The 22,644-nt window shown below is 42.2% G+C and overlaps 5 protein-coding genes across 10 annotated transcripts; 3 read left to right on the top strand and 2 right to left on the bottom strand.

Moving 5' to 3' along the window:
• Positions 1-20: 20 nt before the first annotated feature.
• On the top strand, positions 21-14,915 carry Npl4 (nuclear protein localization 4). 2 transcript variants are annotated; one of them, XM_070667656.1, is made up of 13 exons: positions 35-445; positions 891-971; positions 1,058-1,262; positions 1,467-1,614; positions 1,685-1,822; positions 1,909-2,212; positions 2,339-2,476; positions 2,569-2,716; positions 2,963-3,123; positions 13,638-13,789; positions 13,861-13,999; positions 14,073-14,392; positions 14,781-14,915. In XM_070667656.1, the coding sequence occupies exons 1-13, from the start codon at positions 434-436 to the stop codon at positions 14,827-14,829; spliced, it is 1,995 nt and encodes a 664-aa protein (XP_070523757.1). In that variant the 5' UTR covers positions 35-433; the 3' UTR covers positions 14,830-14,915. The 2 variants fall into 2 exon arrangements, with proteins under 2 accessions (XP_070523756.1, XP_070523757.1); XM_070667655.1 differs by having other exon boundaries at positions 21-445; positions 1,909-2,476.
• On the bottom strand, positions 4,364-13,061 carry LOC139108960 (uncharacterized). 3 transcript variants are annotated; one of them, XM_070667660.1, is made up of 5 exons: positions 12,373-13,061; positions 9,303-9,359; positions 8,576-8,893; positions 7,713-7,862; positions 4,364-7,634 (listed from the first exon to the last, which is right to left on the bottom strand). In XM_070667660.1, exons 2-5 carry the CDS (start codon positions 9,315-9,317, stop codon positions 6,282-6,284), a joined length of 1,836 nt encoding a protein of 611 aa, XP_070523761.1. In that variant the 5' UTR covers positions 9,318-9,359; positions 12,373-13,061; the 3' UTR covers positions 4,364-6,281. The 3 variants fall into 3 exon arrangements, with proteins under 3 accessions (XP_070523761.1, XP_070523763.1, XP_070523762.1); XM_070667662.1 differs by lacking the exon at positions 9,303-9,359 and having other exon boundaries at positions 12,373-13,060; XM_070667661.1 differs by lacking the exon at positions 9,303-9,359 and having other exon boundaries at positions 13,016-13,039.
• LOC139108971 (EKC/KEOPS complex subunit Tprkb) lies at positions 14,593-16,201 on the bottom strand. Of its 3 annotated transcripts, none has more exons than XM_070667689.1 (3): positions 16,072-16,201; positions 15,934-15,981; positions 14,593-15,853 (listed from the first exon to the last, which is right to left on the bottom strand). In XM_070667689.1, the coding sequence occupies exon 3, from the start codon at positions 15,766-15,768 to the stop codon at positions 15,226-15,228; it is 543 nt and encodes a 180-aa protein (XP_070523790.1). In that variant the 5' UTR covers positions 15,769-15,853; positions 15,934-15,981; positions 16,072-16,201; the 3' UTR covers positions 14,593-15,225. The 3 variants fall into 3 exon arrangements, with proteins under 3 accessions (XP_070523790.1, XP_070523791.1, XP_070523789.1); XM_070667690.1 differs by having other exon boundaries at positions 15,938-15,981; XM_070667688.1 differs by having other exon boundaries at positions 14,593-15,981.
• On the top strand, positions 16,135-18,157 carry LOC139108968 (splicing factor C9orf78 homolog). Its single transcript, XM_070667682.1, has 6 exons — positions 16,135-16,347; positions 16,423-16,531; positions 16,618-16,766; positions 16,874-17,092; positions 17,179-17,312; positions 17,854-18,157. The coding sequence occupies exons 1-6, from the start codon at positions 16,229-16,231 to the stop codon at positions 18,015-18,017; spliced, it is 894 nt and encodes a 297-aa protein (XP_070523783.1). The 5' UTR covers positions 16,135-16,228; the 3' UTR covers positions 18,018-18,157.
• Positions 18,158-18,391: 234 nt separating this feature from the next.
• Positions 18,392-22,641, top strand: Flo1 (flotillin-1). The gene is made up of 10 exons (XM_070667317.1): positions 18,392-18,556; positions 18,977-19,052; positions 19,150-19,240; positions 19,397-19,540; positions 19,621-19,740; positions 20,557-20,772; positions 20,849-21,036; positions 21,101-21,311; positions 21,377-21,541; positions 21,617-22,641. The coding sequence occupies exons 1-10, from the start codon at positions 18,505-18,507 to the stop codon at positions 21,632-21,634; spliced, it is 1,281 nt and encodes a 426-aa protein (XP_070523418.1). The 5' UTR covers positions 18,392-18,504; the 3' UTR covers positions 21,635-22,641.
• Positions 22,642-22,644: the final 3 nt, after the last annotated feature.

Below are 22,644 nucleotides of genomic sequence, written 5' to 3'. Positions count from 1 at the left end.
CGAACAGTGACGGTGACGAATCGGCCGTGTATCCGCGGAGTGCTTTACGTTGACGCGCGCTCAGCTGACTCCTGTCTCGCGTCTACGGTTCACGGCGTCGCGGACGTACAACGGTCGGGAACTGAAGAGTTTTGCGTGCGCCCGCATTCGGCATTCGGTGGATCGTCGCAGACGGCACGGCTCCTGTCGCCCGCGAAGAAAGAGAGAAGCGAATAGTGCGCGAGAAAGACGGAAGAGAAGACGCGAGAAAGGCGAAGAGCAAGAGAGACAGCGCGGAGGTTAGGTCGTAAGCCCCACCGACGTTGACTCGACAGTTTTTCCTCGTCGCGCGGAGCGTCATTGTGGGAAGCTAGGGACTTTGGCGCCACCACACACTCGTGCGGCCGTACGACACAACGGATTAAACAGCTGATGCACCACCGACACCGGCGAAATGTCAAATATTGTAAGTGTACGCAACAGCGGCGGCTCCGCGGCCCGCAAAACGTCCTCTTTGACGCGCGCGAAGCTGCTTTTCCTTTTTCCCTTTTTCGTTTTTGCCGTCGCAACGTATCCGCGAGAGAAAAATTCCTAGACGCGAACGCCGACTCGCGTGGCGAAGGTTATCTGGATTTCCTTTATTTACCTTTAAATTTTTATTCCGAGCGAGTAAAATTTATAACGTTCGAAATTTTTATTATTATGTTAATTATGCAGTTTTTATAGAGGGAGGAAACTTCCTCTCTGACAGGTTTTATTATTACGATGTCTGACGTGGACCTTTGTATGTACGTGACAGATACTTTTTCCTTATTTGGTTTTTTTTATTTTTTTTTATTTTGAAGAATTTTTACTTGCGGTAAAAAAAAAAAAAAAAGCTTGTGCATTATATGCTGTTCATTTATTTCCAGATCCTGCGTGTGCAGTCTCCAGAGGGTACCAAACGTATAGAAGTACTACCTTCTGATACAGTTTCTCAACTTTATGAAAAGGTATAGATTGTAAAAAAATATTTAATTTTTATAAATATATACCGTAAAACGTTAGTATAATTAATTTTTCTTTATCTGTTGTCTAGGTTTATGAAGCCTTTGATTTGAATAGTTTTGGATTTAATCTCTGTAAACAACGAAGTCAGAAAGAGCCACTTACCTCTACTCGAAGTAGAACGGTGTCAGGGATCGGTCTTTCCCATGGAGATATACTTTATCTTGTGCCAGCCAATGGCACCCAACTCTGGAGTGCTCCATCAACCAGTAGTGCCTCCAATAACACTTTCACAGGTATCGATTTTCTTTTTTTTCTTATTGCACTAGTGACAGAATTGCAACACAAAAGCAATTAGAATATTACGATAATATTACGAAATAATATTACGATGCTAGATTAAAATAAAACACTGTCGTTCAATATTAAAAACTGCACACTGCAAAAAAAGCGATTATTTTGTTTTTTAAATGTTAAACCTTTTTATATTGTGTAATCAGAATCAGGCCCGATGGATACTGCAAACGGCGTTACAAATCGTTCGTCTGGTATTTCGCGACCTTCTCTGTCAAACGTAGTCGAGAATGATATCGATGAACAATTGTGGAAGTTGGATGGCACGATTCAGCGGAAACGCGACGAAAAGCTGTAAGTAATCTTAACAATTTAGAAACAGTGACAGAATAAAAAAAAAAAAAAATTAATTGTATACTTACAGTTGTCGGCACGGAGCAAAAGGATGCTGTGTTCATTGTTCGCCGCTTGAACCTTTTGACGAAATTTACCTGAGAGAACAAAATATCAAGCACTTATCCTTTCATTCATATCTCAGAAAGCTCACTGCCGGTGTTGATAGGTACGTGTGAGATGATGCGTCGTGAAATAATTTCAAGTGTTACAAGATATTCGACTGTATCTCGCATATGTATATATTTGTCGCAGGGGCAAGTTTATACAATTAGACGACATAAGCTGCCGTATAAAGACTGGCTGCAAGGATCATCCGCCGTGGCCGCGAGGAATCTGCAGCAAGTGCCAACCGAACTCAATCACGCTGAATCGCCAGACTTATCGGCACGTGGACAACGTTATGTTCGAAAATGCTAGTTTAGTAGAACGTTTTCTTAATTACTGGCGTAGCACTGGGCATCAACGTATCGGCTATCTATACGGAAGATACGAAGTACATTCGGATGTTCCGCTAGGAATTAGAGCAGTCGTTGCGGCCATATATGAACCACCGCAGGTACATAGCGCTCGTACAATCTTTGACAAATCTATAAACATACATTTTTGGTTAACAAATATCGAGATAATGTTCGCGTTATTTTTTTTTTTGTGTTTTTTTTACTTTTTTCTATTTTTTGGTCAGGAAAGTACAAAAGACACGATAAGACTTCTGCCAGACGAGAAGGAAGCGTTAGTCGAGGAATTAGGCCGGACACTTAATCTGAGGAGAGTCGGATGGATTTTCACTGACCTCATAGCCGACGATATCAAGAAGGGAACGGTAATTTGATACACTTTTATTCCTTATATGATTAACTCTTAATTCCGAACTCGTACGTGCGGCGATTAACTTTGTTAGTTTTATTCAACCAGGTTAAACACGTCCGCAATATAGAAAGCCATTTTCTATCCGCTCAAGAATGTATTATGGCTGGGTATTTCCAAAATCAATACCCAAACCCCTGCCGCTTCTCGCCCAACGGTTTTTTCGGCTCAAAATTTGTAACTGTTTGCGTCACAGGTATGTTAATTTTACTTTAACACATGTATTCTTTTTTGCTTCGAGGATGTTAGGTTGACCAAAAAGATCGTTTCTCGTTTCATATTTAGGACATCGCATAGGAAAAGAGGAACGAATTTCTTTGATCAACCTAATAATACACAATAATAACAATTTTCTTCGTACATTACGAAAATTTTTGCTACGAACGCCATGCAAAACTAGTTGTCTGATATACATCCCTTTTTTTTTTCCTGAATATTACAGGTGACGATAAAAATCAAGTGCACATGGAAGGCTATCAGGTATCCAATCAATGCATGGCGTTGGTACGAGACGGCTGTTTGGTTCCTACAAAAGACGCACCGGAATTGGGCTATGTGATCGAGTCGACCGATAAGCAATACGTTCCGGATGTCTTCTATAAGGTAAGTTTAAACATATCGTTTTTATTTTCTATTCGATTACGCTTTCCTGAATCACTTCGATCTATTAATACATGTATATATCGAACGAGTGCCTTCGAATTTTTCACATATGTCTATCGCAGCTTAATATTTATTTGGAATTTACGCAATTTCGTCGCACAACTTAAGATATAGATATAGGATACAAACAAATTATAATACATGAAGAGGGAGAAGAATAGTTTTATAACTCAAAATCGATCGATTAAAAGTACAAGAACGATGAACGTTCGTTCACTTCGTACATGTATAATGAAATAATAAAATTCGTTCAAACGATACGTCCTACGGTGTGATTACCGCGAACCTGGAGAGAAAAGGAAAAAAGAAAAAAAAAAAGATCTTTGCGTTTTCAATGATTGCCGCAATTCGAGAGCGAAAAAATAAGAGAGAAAGAGATAGAGCGGAAGTAATACAAAGGAGAAACACCGAGGGAAATAATGGCGAGGTAGAAAGGCGAGGAAAAAACTTGTCCAAGTGCTTACAGCCGCTCAATCGTTTAATCGCACGCGAGGGGCCAGGTAAATCGGTCGGTCGTTAAAATCGATATTACAAGCTATGCGTTGTTACCTCATCACGTTCATAAAAATATACGTAGTTTATATATTTGTATATATATATATATTATACGCGCGCGCATAGGTATCTGTATTTGCGTGTGTTTCGTGTGTATGAATGTGTACAGGTGGGCCTGATCTTTACTCGCTTCGATACAATATGTTCTTTTTCTCACGATTGCGACTACGATTACGTGCTAAGAGTTACAATTTGTCGAAGTCTTTCCCGTTCAAGAACGAAACGAGACAATTCGTTCATTCATCCATCCGTTCGAACACACAATCATCCAATCTCCCCCCTCAAACCCCCCTTACGGTCGTCGTGTATACAACATTGTACATGTGCAATCGATAATAAAAATGCCTGTCCGGGGAGATGCGTTACTTTATCGAACGTTTTCTCTGTCTGCAAGCTTCGTCGGACGTTCTCTAGATCTTAGATAGGTAGCTAGAGTCGGCCGCTGGTCTCTCTTCTCTAAAGAGGAGAGAAAGAGAAGCTCGACGTAATTCGCTACATTTTATTAACGGACAGCATTTCCACTCTTGATCGTACAGGAGCGAGTCATTTATCCCTAAAGACAACACGAGACGTGACGCATTTTCGCATTGCGTCAATCATCGCGATGTCGATCGCGAGAGACGCGTTCTTTTTTTTTTCTTATTTCTTTTTTTTTTATTTATTTTTTAATCAGCTAATCAACAAGTGTTAAAACTTTCAAGTTCAACATCGAATGAGGCTTTTCTTCGAGAAGGCATATCCGCGACGACGCGAGTGTGCGATTTCTGCTTATTACGCGTGAGTGTGCCTTGCCTTGTACGCGCGTGGAGATATTACGCACGCACGTGTGTCGCGTGAGAGGGAAAGATACGCGTCCGTTCTCCGCGTACGCGCGCGCGTTTGTGACACTGTATGTAACGATAATAACGCATGGGACTTCATTACGAGGATTCAGACGAGTAATTATAACGCAGTTACATTATATCGTAGTATTTTCGATATACTATAGCATCGAGGAATGATTCGTTTAATATATATATATTTATATATATATCCGCACATTTCTTTCTTTTTTTTTCTTTCGTTTCTCGATTAAACGACACGAGGCTTACGGTCTACGTAGTAGTATTTAGGCCTTGCATACATATGCGACATATTGAGATCTAATCTTAAATACAGATATAACCCACGACGGTTCGCAAAGAACGAAAAGGGAAACGAGTTCGGGCCGCAAGTAATCGAGCAGCGGTGTCGCAAGATTCTTCTTCGCAAAACGCGCGCGCGCGATGAATAAAATCTCGTTTACTTTTTTTTTTTTCCTTTCTTTTTTCATTTTTTTTTTTTTTCTTTTCCCTTTTAGCTCTTTTTCCTCGCACCTCTGGAACGGAACGGGACGATACGCAATCGCCGTGTCCGACGAACCATAAACCTGCCCTCCTACGTGATTAACTATGCCGATATCTCTTCTTTCTCTCTCGGCTAAAGTACCTAAACGAGAGACTTGCGTACATGGAATCACGCGATTCACGACTTTTAACAGCAAGTCGCGAAAGTCGCCAAAAAAAAAAAAAAAAAAAATAAAATAAAATAAAAGAAAAACGAGAATCAAAAGAGACGATTTATTTTGCACGCGCGCAAAATCTAGTTGTCTCTTTCGTTTCTTTCGTAAATGTGCCACGCATACGCGATTGACACACGGATTCTGTTACTTCCGACAGTTCGCTATACTTAAATTCCCAGATTATTAACTACGTTGCGTGCTTTTCTTTCCCTTTTTATTCGCTATCTACGACCCTAAAACATTAGTTGCGCTTTGCAGCCGGCCGGAGAACCGTCTGCCGCGAATTCGCGCGGTATTATTTTCTCCATTATATCACGTTCAACGCGCGCAACCACGCGTTCTATGAACTACAACGTCGTAGAAGAGTTAATGCCGATAATAGCCAAAATAAACGTCAGACCTCTCTCTCCCTAAAAAACAAATACGTCGTATCAGCTAGAGAAGTCGTATCGATATCACGGTCGATCTCTGAGGTACGTATGTGTGTGTGTATGTGTATCATCGTCGTTATTGTTAGCAGAATCTCGTATCGATTCCCAGTCAATAGCAAAATATGGATTTTTATCTCTTTTTCTTCTCGCACACGCCCATGTTTTAAAAATAGATTCGACATCTTTAGACACTATTGTTAATAATTAATTAAGTTGCATGATCGTACGGAGCGTTCGAGGATTCGCGGAGCTAATAAACGATGTCGCGATGATGTCCCCGAGCGGACTTACGCGCGGTGGATATAATATAACAATAATCGTCTCCCGTCGTCGGACAATTACGTGAACGCGAATTTCTTTTTTGCACATTTCTTCTTACGTATAGGTTTATCTCGCGGCCGCAAAACGCGCGAGCGGGGACACCGTAGCGACTTCTCCTTCGGTTTATCTAGAGCAGGAAAACGTATTGTATACGGCGTTATATCATATATGTATACGGAGTAGTACACTCTTTTTTTCTCGGAGATTTACCCGGCGTTACAACAAACCGCGCGACAGCGATAGCATAAACGTTACAATTTACCGCATTTTGTGATTAGAATATTCTTGGTAGGCTTGCCGGTTTGGTCACCGAACGTAGATATCTTCTCCACCAACTCCAATCCCTCGACTACGTGACCGAATATGCCGGTGAAGCCGCGCATTTCTTGTAGTATTATGCGAAATTGTGAGCCCACCATGCCGAGGTTGTCGTGACGTTTTTGGGTTCGCCTCATGCCCACCGCGCCCCTAACCGCTGGGAACTTGGTATCGTCTGGCATGAAATAACCGTCCTCAAATATGCTGCGTCCACCGCGGCCGTTGTTAAGCTCGAAGTCGCCCGTGATGACGGATTCGCCTTCCCAACACTGGAATATCGTGCACCCCTTGTAGCCAACTCCGGCCTCCCCTGTCGAGAGCACGCTGAAATTCTTCGCCATCTTCGGTGCCGCATCTGGTCGTACCTCGATTACAATGCGACCGTGAGGCGAGCCGTTTACCTCGATGTTGAAGTAGTACAGGGGATACGGATTCGTGGGGCCCCGTGTCAACGTCGCCGTTATCGCATTGGACGGCGGCTGCGGGGACGAGTGGACGGTCACTAAACTACCGCCGCCGGCGCCGGTACCGACCGCGTCAGGCATAAACGTAGACTGTTGTTGCTGATGCAATATAGCATTGGGCGGTGCAGGCGGTACGGGTTTAACGGACGGTGAACCGGGTGGAATGAGCAGCTGCTGAGGAGTTTGGTTGGGCCCCGGTCCCGGTGGCGGTGGCGGTGGACCCTGATGAACGTGAACGGATGGCGCCTGTTGCGGCGGCGGCATCATGTTTGAATGGTGGTATTCCATCGAGCCATTCTGCATGTGTTGTTGCTTGCTGACGACGTGGCGCGTGTACAATTGTGACATGCAATAATTCGCGAGGAACAAAATCGGATTATGCGTGGCCGCGAGGTGATTTGACAAACGGCCACCGTTACCCTGAGGAATGATTGGATCTCCCGTGTGTATGCCTGCTAACGCCTGTTTTAGCAAAGCAAAATCGAAGATCACTCCAGAGTTGCCAATGAGATCATCGAGCTGGCACTGCAGCATCATGTCCTGATATTTCGACTGCAGCCTTTGTTTCTCGAGAATTAGCTGCGAGTGTAGACTATACACGTCGTCCGGGGTTTCGCTCATCTGCAGGCCGATCTTCGTCTTACCTAGGGTCTCGCGCGCATCTGTTATTTCGTGACCCCAGCCGTTCCGCAGATCCGTCTCTACATGCACCTTCAACGTCATGCATGCCTCCAGCACTTTTAACAGAAAGTCGCGTTGCTGCGCAGCCAGTCTTTGAATCTCCGTCGACAGTTTATTCACGGTGACTAACTCCAGTTGAACCTGCAAAGGCATTTTCTCGTTGTTAATTTTTCATTTCCCCTCGCGGGAATCGACATGAACGAATAGTCAGGGACTTACGTCGGATATGAGCTGTTCTTTGGCATCGGTTTGCGATTTGATCTGATGGTTTGGATGATCCTGCGGGCTTGCGCACGCTCTACAAAGCGCCGTGCAACATGTCGCACACCACAATGCCAGCGGCATTCCGTGTGTGTGACAGTTCTCGCTCTGCGAAAATATTTAAGCGTTATCGATCTACGAATAGAGAAATCATGCACGCGTTTACACGATAAACACCCCAAGTTCGCGACCTGCCGGCAGGAAGTGTCGGAAATAAAAATACGAAATTCTTCCCGTTTCTTCGAAGATACTCGGTGGAATTTTTTTTAAGGGATAAAACACACGAAATTATCGCGGCCTTGAAAGTAGTCTGTTCACCCTCGGGGATAAAAGAAGAGCGATGACGCTATTACAACATTATCCTATTATTGCCGGAATCGTTCCTTCTCGATATGGCTTCGCGTACGAATCCTGCGTTTCGCGTATCATTACCTCGTTCCTCTCGACAAGTTATTTATTTGTAACAATTTTATTGCATCCCGAATAATGTCGTTATTCAAACCTCGCGTAATATTATATCACAAAAATTATTCCGACCTTTTATCTTGATGCGTTATCAGCGTTGTAATTTAGTCGATTGTTTCAAAGTCAAACACACGCGTATTCGGTACACTCGCCGTATCCGAGCATAAAGAATGCAACAGGTCACGTTATTCTCTTACGATAATCATTCTAGTCGGATGGTTGCAAGCTTGATATTTTTATGCACCATTTCCGTTGAACTACCGTCGAATATTTCACGGACAACGTCGAGCCAGCCCGCAAAGTTCAGAGAAAAAAAAGAATTGCGCTCGCGAAGCGTTGAAACAATCGGCAATTACCTTCCTCTCCTTCTCGATGAGTTTGCTGGAAGTGTTGTTCGACGTGATTTTTAAACACGGCAAATTATTGGCCAGGGCAAGAAGAGCAGAGTGAGTCGGTAAAGCGTCCGGGCCCTGATCACCCAAGTCCGTCTTTTTCCAGCAGTGAGCACAGAATAGGTCGCGTCCTTTCAACAGATTGTTCTCGATGCACCGTAGGCAGAAATAATGCTTGCAGCTAAGGTACTTTGGGCACTGCTCCACGTCATTGTACTTCTGCTTGCAGCAACCGCAAAGCGTCAGCTCCTCCAGGTCCGTTAGCACGCTCGGATCCAGCATCTGGAAGCGCAACACACACGTACACATGTGCGTGCGTATCCTCCTCGTGCCTCGCTATTTCTTTTTGCCAAAACGCGCGCGTTAACAGGCAAGCGGTGCACATACACACGAATACATGTAAAAACCCTTTTTTTTTTTTTTTTTTATTTCTACTTTTACACCGCGTGAAGGAACATCGGACTCAACGGGACATTTCCACCGTATCGAATCGCGAATTCAATCGTCAATCGGTATCTAACGCAGGAAAAAAAAAATCGTGATAAAAAAAAAAAGAGAGAAAAAAAAAAAGAAAAATTCTCTACTGCATCGTCATTGTACGAATTTCATTCATTCACTCTCGCTTGCCGCGCTATCCACCGTTCTTCATTCATATCCCGCTCAACTTCATTCTGGGAGAGGTGAGATTTACCTGTTTGAGCAACATCACGCCGCGATTTACGAAGCGTAGCGTCGGTTAAGCGTGCCCCTGAAACAGATCGCGATGACGTTTAATCGCAACCGATGGCTCCTTCGCCTCCAGGGAGGATGTCGCAAGGATTTTTATTTTCGCAGATACGCGCGCGATTCGCAATCGGCTCGAGGGTTACGCGCGGCAAAAGGAGCTTTCTTTCACGGCGAAGCTGCTTTTGGCGAAACTAACGAGCTTCACCGCGTGGTCACGTAGGCACTACCGCGATTCACGTAGAGAAAGCATTTTCGATGGATAGACTTGGTATATAAGGTCATGCCGTCAACCGCGTATGTAAACAAAACGCTCGGTACCCTCCGTCGTTCTCTCTTTATCTCTCTTCTCTCGCCGCGTACCGTTTTCTCTCCTCGCGCTGCCTCGCTCGGTATTTCCAATTTCACATATCTGCCTTTTTTTTTTTCTTTTTTTTTTCTCCGTGCTCGCGGAACCTGTCCCTAACGTTATTACGACCACCACGTAGACTCCGTGCGCCGACTCGACCGTAGACTCGTCTGCTGTGCCGTCGCCCGTGGACTTTCCCGGTTTCAAGAACGCGCGGCGCGAAACCGCCGCCGCCGTCGTCGTCGTGTCGGCCTATATTCCTTGACCCATATCGCACCTCGTGCGTCATCGAGTCATCGACGTTTTCCCTGTTAACTGTACCTCTCTCTCTCTCTCTCTTTCGCGTGCGCGCAAGGTACGTACGACGGCGTTGTCTCGAGGTATTGTTTACGTCCTTACGTTAACAGCTGGACCGCCTGTTTTTTTTTTTTTTCCTTTTTTTTTCCTCGCTCCGAAGCTTGAACGTGCGATTCGGAGGAATCGATACGCCACCGCCGCCACCGCCGTGTCGTCATCATTCTCGCACATGTGACGACGAGTAAACACTCGCCGCGCGAATCCAATTCACGTCCGGGACCGAGACTCGTACGACGGGAAAAAGCGAGGTCGACTTGAGCTCGCCCGCGATGCCGCTCGCCCTTAACCCTTTTTTTCCCCCCTTCCCTCCACCCCCCCCGTTTGCCACGATCACCTTGACCGTGCGACCCGGAACAATTTCCGATAAAGCGTCGTGTGCGTGCAAATTACGATACGCAACACGTGATGACGCGCTGCTGAAACGATATCTGGATTATTTTTTTCCCCGAGACGCTGCTCCACGTTTCCGAGAGGTAATCGATGGCAGCGAGTTATCTCGATATCTAATTTTGAACTTGACGCACACGAGACCGATATCCCAATTTTCGTTACCGCTACTGCGTCCCGCTTCGTTCCGATAAAATCTAAAAAAGAACAGTCCACCGATTATTAGCGTACCGCGGAAATGTCGAATTTTGATTCTCGTTTTTCTGGCCGCCTACCGAACAGTCGAGCGTCTTCGACACAACGGAGATAACGTGATCGAAACAGGTCCCGGTATAAAATTCCTGCCCGAGGGTTTTTAAACGCGCGATCGAGACAGCGAGGCACGGTTTACGTTGGAAGCTTCGCGTCGGCGCCGATAATAAATGCTAATTAAATCTCATTTCCGGCGTGAGCGCTTTAATCTGAGAATATTAACCTTTGAACGGAACCACCTTGATCGCAGTGATATATCTCTTCGATTAATCGGTCGATCTTTAACTTTTCTCCCGCGCGAGTCTCGGAAAAATTTGTACAAGAACCATACCGGATTACTTTTGTTTTTTTTTACAATAAAATCCTGATACACGCTCGTCCACGATCTTCCACGTAAATCTTTCGGGCAACATGACTTTCTGCTTCGAGGCACACGTTGTATAAACGCTCTTGTAAAATCTCTACAAATGAGAAACTCGGTCTTTAACAATCGACATAACCACTTTTTGTAGCAGCGAATTGAATTTACGTTCCCCGGGTAAAGTGAAAGAAGACTCACGGTCTGCTACGAACCTTCGTACTCGAAACGGTCATCGCGGATGTCGCGTGCAACGGCGACGGTGACGGTGCCGAAGTTGCCGCTAGGCGCACGCTCACCGTACTTTCCGCGGAAACTTCAAGGAAGAGGGGTTAGGTGGACGGGACTGACGGTATCCAGCGCGATATCAGCGTGATAGATAAGTTGTTATGCAACGAGGGACCTCGGGAGAAGCCGTCGGCTCGTTCGCTTGCTCGCTCGCTCGCTCGTTCGTTCCGGCGCGTACGAGAGGAAGACCTACGGAGAGAATGAGAGAACGATACTTGGCGACGGTCGCGCGCATGCGTTGGAAATCCCGCCAAAACCATCGCGGGGAGTTCGCTCGTGGAGCCACGGGGTTTCGCCGTTCCTCGGGTACGCGACGTCGTGCCACTCTCGCGCGCGCGAAACACGCGCGAGAGGGCGAGGAGGAAGGAGACGAAGGCGCACGAGGGGGGTCGGGAGGAGGGACGAATCCTCGGATCGGAGGCGCCGGAGAACGGGCGGACGGAGTGGAGGAAGAAAGGACGGACGTATCGAGTGTACGAGGCGCTTCCTCGCGCGCCACACGTCGCGTCGTTAATCGTCGACGGCAACGATCACCGGCAATTCGGCAGCCGCGCGTCTCGGTCGCGAGGGTTTTACCTGGTGCGCGCCAGTCTCGCCGACGGCCGAGCCTTCTGCCGATCGCCGACTCACGGCGAGTCACAAGCACGCGGAGCGAAAACCGCTCGTCGACTACTGCGTGTTGGATGGATTCCGCGCGCGGGAATGTTGCGCGCGCGCGTGTTCTTCGTCTCGCTCTTCCCCCGTCCGTGGAAGTACGCGCGCGCACTTTGCACGAGTATATATATACATATATATCTATCTATATATATATATATATATAGATATACATATATATATGTATATATATCATACAACATACGTACTTTCTCTTTCTCGCACACTCTACGTACATGCTCGGACGTGCTTTCTCTTCAGGTCTCCCTTTCGTGCACGCATACACGCAGCCGTACACGCACGCACATTCAGACGCTCCGACTCTCTCGCGCCTCCGCTCTCTTTCTTTATCCCTTTCCCCGTCTGTCTACACAGGATTCGTAGCTTCCGTACCGTGTATACGTCTCGCGTACGTCTCCCTGCCACGCTATGGAGGCTGACCGTTGGCACTCGTCACTCACGGCGCGTGCCGCGGCGATGCTCACTGCGCGACGTACGGTTCGGCAGCTTTGATTTACATCGGGTCTGACGTCGCGCCGCGCGCGGTCCCGCTCGCACCGCGGAACAACAACCACTACCACTACAGGAACAACAACCAGCACCACTACCACCACCACCGTCGCCGCCGTCGTTTTGTCGTCGTCGTCGTAATCGTTGTTGTCGTTCTCGTCGCCACCGCCGTCGTCAAGTCGTCTACGCGAGATCGTTTTTCGTTAAATCGTTTATGCAGGTTCCTTACTTTATTTCTCTCTTACTACTATTCGTATACGTATTCCCTATCTCTCGCTTACTCGCTCGTTCTCTCTCTCTCACACACACACACACACACACTCTTTCTCTCTCTACGCGTGTCTTCTTGATGTATACTTTTTTTTTTGTACTTTTCGCGTTACGTGGTTTTATATCTATTTATCGAACGTCGTGAGTGTTACGGTGGATAACATAACGACGGCGTGCCGGTTAACGCGGCGTGGCTACGGGCCTCGGCTCATGCGAACGTTCTGCCACATCATGATGTTTAGTTCACTAAACTAACCACTAGCATGGCGGCGACCGACCGACCAACCGACCGACCGACCGACACACACCGCGTCGCGCGCTCGTCGCTTACGTGCTTCTCGCGCTCTACCTCTCCCCCTTCGTCTCCTCTTCCGCGCCGTATCGCCGACTCGGTTCTCCTCGTCCCGTTTCGTCGCTGCCCTCCACCTCACTCCGTTCGTGAGCGTCCATACGTTTCTCTGTCGCCAACCAAGTACCCTTCCCACCTCGCCGACGTTCGTCGCCGCGTCCGTTTCGTCCGCTCTCGTGATCTCGTCGCGTGCGTTGCGTGGCAAATGGCCGCGCGACGATAGTGTCGCCAGTCATGTGCGCGAGCGCGCCAGCGTCGCCTCGCGGCGGCATGTCCGACTCCTTTTTCCTTATGGCGGGAAAACGTAAGCCGTTCTGGAAGAGAAAAAATAAAAAAATGCAATTGAATTAATTAACGATCTACTAATCAATCTTCTTGAGAAATCGTTTAATTTAAAGATCCTATGCAGGATGAGAGAATTTTTAGATCTAGGTGACTATCAGGAATCGATTAAATTATTTTCTTTCTTATCATTGTCAGCGTTAAAATATTAAAAACTAATTATTGATTTTTTTTTTATTTTTTTTAGGAAAAAGATACGTACGGAAATGAGGTCACGAGATTAGCAAGACCTTTGCCAGTAGAATATTTATTGGTGGATGTACCTGCATCCACCCCACTCACTCCACAATTTACTTTTTTTACCGATGATAACATTACGCCGTTTCCAGTCGAAAACAGGTATGTAGACGAACATAAAATCACATGAATGAAATTAATGAAGTAGTTAATATTCCATATCTTTGTTTCAGGCAAGTCGATGGACAGGTGCAGGAATTCAATTCATTATGCACCTATATGCAGCAGTTTAACAGCGATCAATTTCTGGAGGCGACTTCTGATTTTCATTTACTCCTCTTCATCGCTACCATGGATATGTATCCAATGAAGGTACAGCTTCGTCGATTTTTTTATCTATAAACTGGCAATGTAATAATTTTCATCGATGAATATCGTCTTGCAGGATCATATGTTGCCGCTGCTCGAAGCAATTCATAAAAAGGACAAACCGAAAGCAATGGAGTGGGCCCAGTCCGAGCATTGGGCAACGGTAGAGCAGCTCATATCTGTGTCCTCCACATCATCACATCCTCCGCAAACTTCGTCTTTCGGTAATAGCTCGAGGACACTGCCTTCTGCGACCGCAGAGGGCAGCGGAGGGGTAGGCGTTGGTACCGAGCAGATTGTTAATCCACCACCCGACCAAGCTCTTTGGACCTGTTCCCACTGCACTTTTCTCAATGCTGCGGATTTAGCAGTTTGCGAGATGTGCAATCTGCCAAGGTACTCGTAATAAACTGTCAAAGCACTAACGGCAAATTCAGTGTGCGTTTTAAGGGGTGCTGTCTTTGAATCTACTACTTCGCTTCCGCAGGATCTGACCGTAATGTGTCCTCGCGGATGTAATAATTGTTTTCTACGCATCTTTGGCCTTATTTATGAGTGAATAAAAAAAAAGGGAAAAAAAAAGAACACTACAAAAGTATTTTTAAACTGCCATTTTCCCTTCCCGACAGGCTTCTTTCCATGTTCTTATTTTTAACTGTAATTAGTTTGCATTAATCCGACAGCTTAGATATTAAGCGTAACAGAATGTCTCGTAAAATTGTGACTTAAATTAAATTCTGAAAGATTGGCGATATTTACTGTGGGTTGTTTTATGTGTTTCCAGAGAAGATGTTGAAGAATATGATGAAGAAATGATGAGGGAGTTGTTTTGATAACAAAATCGTGAGTTCAAGAGTTCAGTCAAGCCTAATGATGTTACAATGATAGAAAATTGCATCAACATTTCAGCATTAAACACTTAATAATCGCACACATTTCACAAATATACTTTTTTCATAAATAATGCTCGATTATTACTTCTCAGTATAAGATACAAGTATATTTTACAAAATAACTTGTAAAAACGATCTTCAAAAGCGAAATGTAAGGGTATATAATTGACTGATAAAAGTTAACTATAAACACACGGGCTGTTAACATGTTACGTACATATCCACTATTTACTTAAGTCATATTTCAAATAAAAGTTCTTTTATCCTTAATAATAATTGACATATAAAAAAATGAAAAAAAAAAAAAAAAAAACTATTGTTCTATTTTATCAATCCTTAATTCGATAATATAAATTCCTTACAACTAATTCTCGAGACAACGGTGTCAGCAAGACTCGAAACCCGCAGTTCGTTCTCGTCGATCTTGTAAGTCTTTTTTATCAAGTTGACATCTGCAAGCTCCGACAGTTTCGATATAGGCACTTTCTCGCCCTTGATACTTTCCGAAATATTCTGCAGCACGGCTTGTTCCTCGCCAGGCTTGTGTATTACTATCACCAGGATGCTCGTATCGTCGTCGCCAACACCGAATTCGGCCAAAGAACGAGATATGTTCTTCGACATTGACAGATAAAATAAAACCTCCGTGTACACGGTCTTCGTGATTAATCGATTCCGCTTGGCGTTGAGGGCAGCTTTATTAGCAGCGACTACTGCCTGGAGAACGTCTATCACGAGAGAGACTTTTGCCATGCAACAGTGAAGTTTCCCACTGATAAGTTCTTGGCGCACCTCGGAAGCATTCGTGACAGTGTTAAACAGCTGCAATGTACAGGACAAACCAGTCTCCTGGTCCAATTCAACGGAGTAATCATCCATGTCACGTATTGTAGTAGCAGCCTTCGATCATGAATGATAATATCGGTAATATATCAGTCAACTCTGCTCGGATAATGAATTCCTTCTGCAAACAATAAATCGTAACAATATTTGTACGATCATACGTTACGTTTTAGAAACTATGCCGAGCGGCTAATGTAATACTTGCGCGCACAGCGTCCATTTAGTAACGTTAAATTTATTATATCAATCCTGAAACAAAAAAAAAAATTAAATTAAGGCTGCATAAAATACATAATGATTATAATAAATATCGTAAGGATATTGCGTTCAGTTTTTCACCTTTCGCTGCTCGTTCTGTTCCTGCAGCGTTCACTCGCACGTGAATATTCTAACGACATCTAGCAAATCACGATGGAAATAAATTTAACCTATTTGCTCCGTGCTTTTGCTCCGTTTTGCTGGAAAGAAAATAGTTGTGATTATTAATGAATATACAATGAGCAGCGACGACGATAAGACGCCCACCATTCAGTTTAAGAAGAAGAAGAAAAAATCCTTGAGAAAACGCGAGGTTCAGTCAGACAATGACAGCGAGGAGGAAAAAGTGTCTGTCAGGCAGGGATTTAATATATTCTGTATTTATTAATTAATAGTGTAGAAAATTTAGATTGACCGAGACCTTTATTTCAGGGAGAAGGTTGAGGAGATGAAAATTATTCAGAAACTCCGTGAGAGACCTGCTGGGGTCGATGTCGTTGGTTTGGCTCTTGGAGAAAACGTTGCGTCTGACGCTATAACGGTAATTTAATTATTTGTCATACATTTTTGTATTATTACATTACAATTAAAACGCATTATACATTTTTTTTTTTTTTTTTTTCTTAGTCGGATCCTTTTAATATGAAAACTGGAGGAATGGTAAATATGACTGCGCTAAAAAATACGAAACACAAACCGGCAAACGATGCATATGAAACTGGGATTGGAACGCAATTTAATGCGGAGACTAATAAACGCGACGAAGATGAAGAAATGTATGTCTGGCCACAGGTTTTTTTTTTTTTCGTGCTTGTTATATTTATTGGTATTTAATCAGTAGCCAATATATTATTAAAATTATTAAATTAAAATTATTTTTTAGGGTCAAGTACATAGAAGAAGAATTATCGAAACGCAAGAGTAAAAATAATGACGATGCGGCGAACAATGGGAATAACGATAAGGGATCGTATTGCTCGCCTGAAGAGGCAGCATTGCGAGCAGTGCCAGAGCATTTGAGGCAAAGCTCTGCTAATCGTAGCGAGGAAATGCTTTCGAATCAAATGCTGTCTGGTATTCCGGAGGTTGATCTTGGCATAGAGTGAGTGAATTATAATACTGTTATAAATGTATTTCTAAGGTAAAAATATTTTTTACTTTTTTACGAAAGACAAACTTGATTTTCAGAGCTAAAATTCGTAACATTGAAGCCACTGAGGAAGCGAAATTAAAGCTTCTCTGGGACAGGCACAGAAAGAAAGATGGACCATCACAGTTTGTTCCCACTAACATGGCTGTAAATTTCGTACAACACAACAGATGTAAAAATTTCACTTATTTAATTTCGTAATTATATATATATATATATATATATATATATATATATATATATATATATATATATATATATACAGAGTGTATCATTCCATATTGACAAACTGTCAGAATTAGATAGGTCTCGTGGATACAAATTAATAAGTCCTGTGCCATTTTGCAAAATTTTCAATAGTTATTGAGAAAAAAATTAATTTGTCTAGCGCAAGAGCGACAAGAAAGCTACGCGTGAGTGAGCGCGACAGGCGACGGCACCATTTTTAGCTACTCGCCTGTCGCGCTCACTCACGCGTAGCTTCCTTGTCGCTCTTGCGCTAGACAAATTAATTTTTTTCTCAATAACTATTGAGAATTTTGCAAAATGGCACAGGACTTATTAACTTGTATCCACGAGACCTATCTAACTCTGACAGTTTGTCAATATGAAATGATACACCCTGTATATATATATATATATATATATACGACGAGAAACGATATGTACGATATTCCTAAATTATTAAACAATCGATTTATTACTAATTTCAGTTAACATAGAAGACGCGGATTTCCAAAAATCTCAGCAAGATTCCGGCGATAAGAAAAAATACCCCACCAAAGAAGATATTCGAGGAAAGCGAAAAGACAACGGTGAGAAGGCGACGGACGATTACCATTACGAAAGATTTAAAAAACAGTTCAGACGATTTTGAAACCTGTCGATCAAAATCACTTTTACAATTTATCATTTTATTACATATTATGTATATATTTCAACTGCGCCTCTTACGTTTAATATTATATTTGTAACGCGATTAAAAAATTCCGGAATAATAAAACGTTGTGTTTTAAATCTCTGTAACTTTTATCACAAGATGTAGAATAAAAGGAAAAGATAAGGATTATAGAAAAAGCTCGTTTTCTTTTTTTAAAAAACCTCGGACCTTTAAAATAATTAATTTCGATAGCGAAAGATTACCGAGCTCTTCCAGCTCCGCTCATGCGCTTTGTGCTTCGGAGACTCTGGACCAGCACCAGGGGTTGGGGGGACGAGGGAAAACGCCGGTGGCAGGAGGGAGGGGAGGGATTTGCGCTATCGTGTTGGACGTTTATACTACAAGAGGCACGTCGACGTCAATCGACTGCGTGGAAACTCACGGTCTTTACGCATAGTGGCCGTCTTTACTTTGACGCGTAATTATGAGTTGCGGATTCGTCACTTGCGGCCCGAACGAGGCTCTCGTCGTCTCAGGTAATAGAGTGCGGGGTTGATCTACTCTCGACCGTGTCACTCTTCTACATATTTCGTCGCCTATTTTTCTCCGATCTAATTGCGCTCGTAGAAAAGAGGAAAAAAAAAACATGGAAGAAGCGTCCTCGAGCTTCCTAGATAATTGATCCGCGTGACGAGACGGCGGTGGGGAAGCGGGAGATCGATTGGGAACCGCACCTATATGATGCCACGATCGCATTAGAATCCCAGATTACTGTCTGCTACCCGCGAATAATTGAGTTACCGCCCGACAGATCATATATCGTACACAGATCGTACGCAGAATTGCATGCAGCTAAATTATATCATTCGTTAAGAATTTAATAAACCGCAAATTCCCTCACGTTCGCTCTCGGCTCTGTATCGCCACTTTTCTACTTTTCATTGAATGTTTTTCAGGATGCTGTTACAGCAAACCTCTCTTGGTGCCTGGAGGCCGAGTATTTGTATGGCCCCTCGTGCAACAAGTACAAAAGTGAGCTTATTATAAGTATATGAGTCGTAAATAATAATTCTGGTACTTACATAGCATGATAAAGCCTTCATCTTCGTTGTGCATTTTATTTTTATAGAATTTCATTAAATACGATGACTTTACAAGTCGAGAGTCCGACGGTATATACCTGCCAAGGGGTCCCGATATCTGTAACAGGCATAGCACAGGTAGTTGAGAAAGAATATTTGGATATGGAAATTATGTCAAAAAATATTACATATATTTATTATGGTTGTATGTAATAGAATTGACATAAAAATATACGATTTAAATTAAATTGGCAATCACTTAAAATTATTTATTGTAAAATCGATTTTCTTCAGGTAAAAATTCAGGGACAAAATGAAGAAATGTTATCTACCGCATGTGAACAGTTCCTTGGAAAGTCTGAAGACGAGATACATAATATAGCCTTAGTTACTTTAGAAGGACATCAACGAGCTATTATGGGTAGTATGACTGTAGAGGTAAGTAAAATATTGGCATAAATAGATGTACATTGTTGTATATTAAATTCTATAAGCTCATAGTTTGTTTTTTGCCACAGGAAATTTATAAAGACCGTAAAAAATTTAGCAAGGAAGTATTCGAAGTCGCGAGCAGCGATTTAGTTAATATGGGCATTACTGTCGTATCGTACACGCTGAAAGATATTAGAGATGAAGAAGTAAGTTTGTTGCATTTTTTACTGTAAAAGCAAATTACCGGTACCTATTTATAAACACACAAAAATTTATAAATTAAACGCGTGAGCATTAAAATCTTTGATTAAGAAAAATAACGCTAGTAACGTAAAAACTATAATTGAATTACTAAAGTATACGTAGTGTAGACACAGAGTAATTCAAAAGACCCCCTTTAAACAATTCAATAATGTTAATTAATAATTAATACGTGAGTATAAACTTTTTAAATAATTAATATAGTTAGATTTTGTATGTTGCAAACAAAACATTGAATACATTTTTGTTTTGCTACTTGCAGGGGGCAAAGGTACGTTCAAATTTAATTTTATCGCTATTGTATCTGATGTCACAACGCACATCGCTATGCCTTCTAACATTATTATTAATTCTTCAGATTTTAAAACAAGAATTTTTACTGCTTTTTATAACAACACAGTTGTGCACACCGATTTGGCACTCGAGTATTTTTATATAGTAAAGTATGAAAATATTGCTGAAATTAATTTTTTATTAATAAGATATAAATAAATTTTTATAAAAAATAATATTTAAAAAAAAATACTATTTCGTATGCGATATCTTCAAATTTTTCTATTTAAAAATATTTTAAAATCTTGATATTGAAACAAAGATGTATAATTTTATATACATATGCATATATGTATATACGTATACATATATGTTGCCTTTTTATGTCTCTTAGACATTGCTTATTCAAATGCTGGAATCATTCATTATTTGTTGTTATAAATTTTATTATTGCGTGCAATAATTATGAGTGTATAAATTATTTATAGGGGTATCTACAAGCGCTCGGTATGGCACGCACAGCGGAAGTAAAAAGAGATGCCAGAATAGGCGAAGCAGAAGCTCGCAGAGATGCTCAAATTAGAGAAGCCATTGCCGAGGAACAGAGAATGGCTGCGCGTTTCTTAAACGACACGGAAATTGCAAAAGCGCAACGTGATTTCGAATTGAAAAAGGCTGCTTACGATGTCGAAGTTCAAACCAAAGTACGGACATTAGTGACGCGAAAATCCGCAATATGTTTCACGAACAATTTTTGACATAGGTATTATTTATTTATAGAAAGCTGACGCAGAAATGGCTTTTGAGTTACAAGCGGCAAAAACCAAACAAAGAATTATGGAAGAGCAGATGCAAGTAAAAGTTGTGGAGCGCAGTCAGGAGATCGCGGTGCAGGAGCAGGAAATGATGAGACGCGAAAGGGAATTGGACGCCACTGTACGACGTCCTGCCGACGCAGAAAAATATAGGTATTCGATATTACTTATAAATAAAGAACTTTTTGTTGTGCATCAATTAAGATTTGATTTTTAGATTAGAGAAAATGGCCGAAGCAAATAAATTGCGTCTTGTTATGGAGGCTGAAGCTGAAGCTGAAGCTATTAAGATTCGCGGTGAGGCAGAAGCATTTGCCATTGAAGCGAAAGCTAAAGCAGAGGCAGAACAGATGGCAAAGAAAGCTGCGGCATGGAGCGAATACAAGAGCGCAGCCATGATCGACATGATGCTTGATACGCTTCCAAAGGTACTTTTATCGTTTAAATATCTCATTAACATAACCGGAAATATTAAAATTTTAATTCATCTTAGGTTGCTGCCGAGGTGGCCGCTCCTCTTTCCCAAGCAAAAAAGATAACTATGGTTTCGAGCGGAAACGGCACTATTGGTGCGGAAAAATTAACCGAAGAGGTTTTCAATATTGTACAGCGTGTGCCAGATCTTGTTAAAAGTTTGACCGGCGTGGACATTGCAAAGGTACTCGTAAAAAACTTGTGAATATTTGCTTCATAGAAATTTAAGTCAAATTTTATCACGTATTTTCTTTCACAGTCCGTACACGCTGCGTAAATGAGAGATATTTAAACGAGCGACATGAAGAACAATTAAGTAATTTTCCTCATCTGTTCTTCAATGTACATTTATAAAAAGTATTCAGTGGATTCCTCCGTTATATATACATTTTATTTAAGTATTTTACTCTGTAGTGTGGGCCAAGTGTAATTGATCGAAATTTCTATATAAAATCGAACACTTTCACTGCCATATTAGAGTATCTGTTTAAAACGTGTGTAGCTATATGGTTTTGAATTTACTCATTACATTCGGTTTCGAGTATTACTAAGCTGGTACAAGTGATCTGATGATATTACAAAAATTTAAAACACTCTCTGTAACCTACCTCGCACAAGGAATTTCGATTCAATTTTATTCATTTTAATATCTTACTAATCCAGTCAGTGAAAGTGTGGTATAGCATTACACCTTCGCTTATTACTCATATTATTTTTATACCAATCAATTTTACGTAAGATTTTTTAACTGCTTAATATATTTTCCTAACTCGATGTATTTTTAAATAAAAAGTGTGTGCGTTGTCGAATCTCTTGAGGGCCGATTATGACGGGCCTTCCGTTTATCTAGAATTTTATGCCAATATGTGCCGAATGCAATTTCTCCAAATGTTCTATTACATGTATCTGATAAATATAACTTGTCGAGTAACTGTTTAGATTTATTAGATGAAAATATTTCATGTTTCTTAACATCGCTTAATACCGTTCAAGGTAAAAAAAGATCTTTCATATAATCCTGAAGATAAATTTATACATAACATTTGGCGCGAGCATTCTATTTTCTGTATTGACAAAAATAAAAAAAAAATAATATATTTTATCCCACGTTTATATGCGTACGAAAGTCTTAGAGATCACTGTGATCCAATCAATCATTTATATGAATCATAGTTGTAACTTTAAATAAAAGTCTTATAACTAAATGACCATGTAAAGAGCTTTAAACAAATATATGTTCGATTTTGTGTAAAACTGACACACAATTAAATAGTTACGAGCACACTC

The sequence above is a fragment of the Cardiocondyla obscurior genome, linkage group LG16 (assembly GCF_019399895.1).
Source record: "Cardiocondyla obscurior isolate alpha-2009 linkage group LG16, Cobs3.1, whole genome shotgun sequence".
Taxonomy (NCBI): Eukaryota; Metazoa; Arthropoda; class Insecta; order Hymenoptera; family Formicidae; genus Cardiocondyla; species Cardiocondyla obscurior.
Note: the sequence above shows the minus strand (reverse complement) of the source record. Positions and strands in the feature narration are given on the sequence as shown.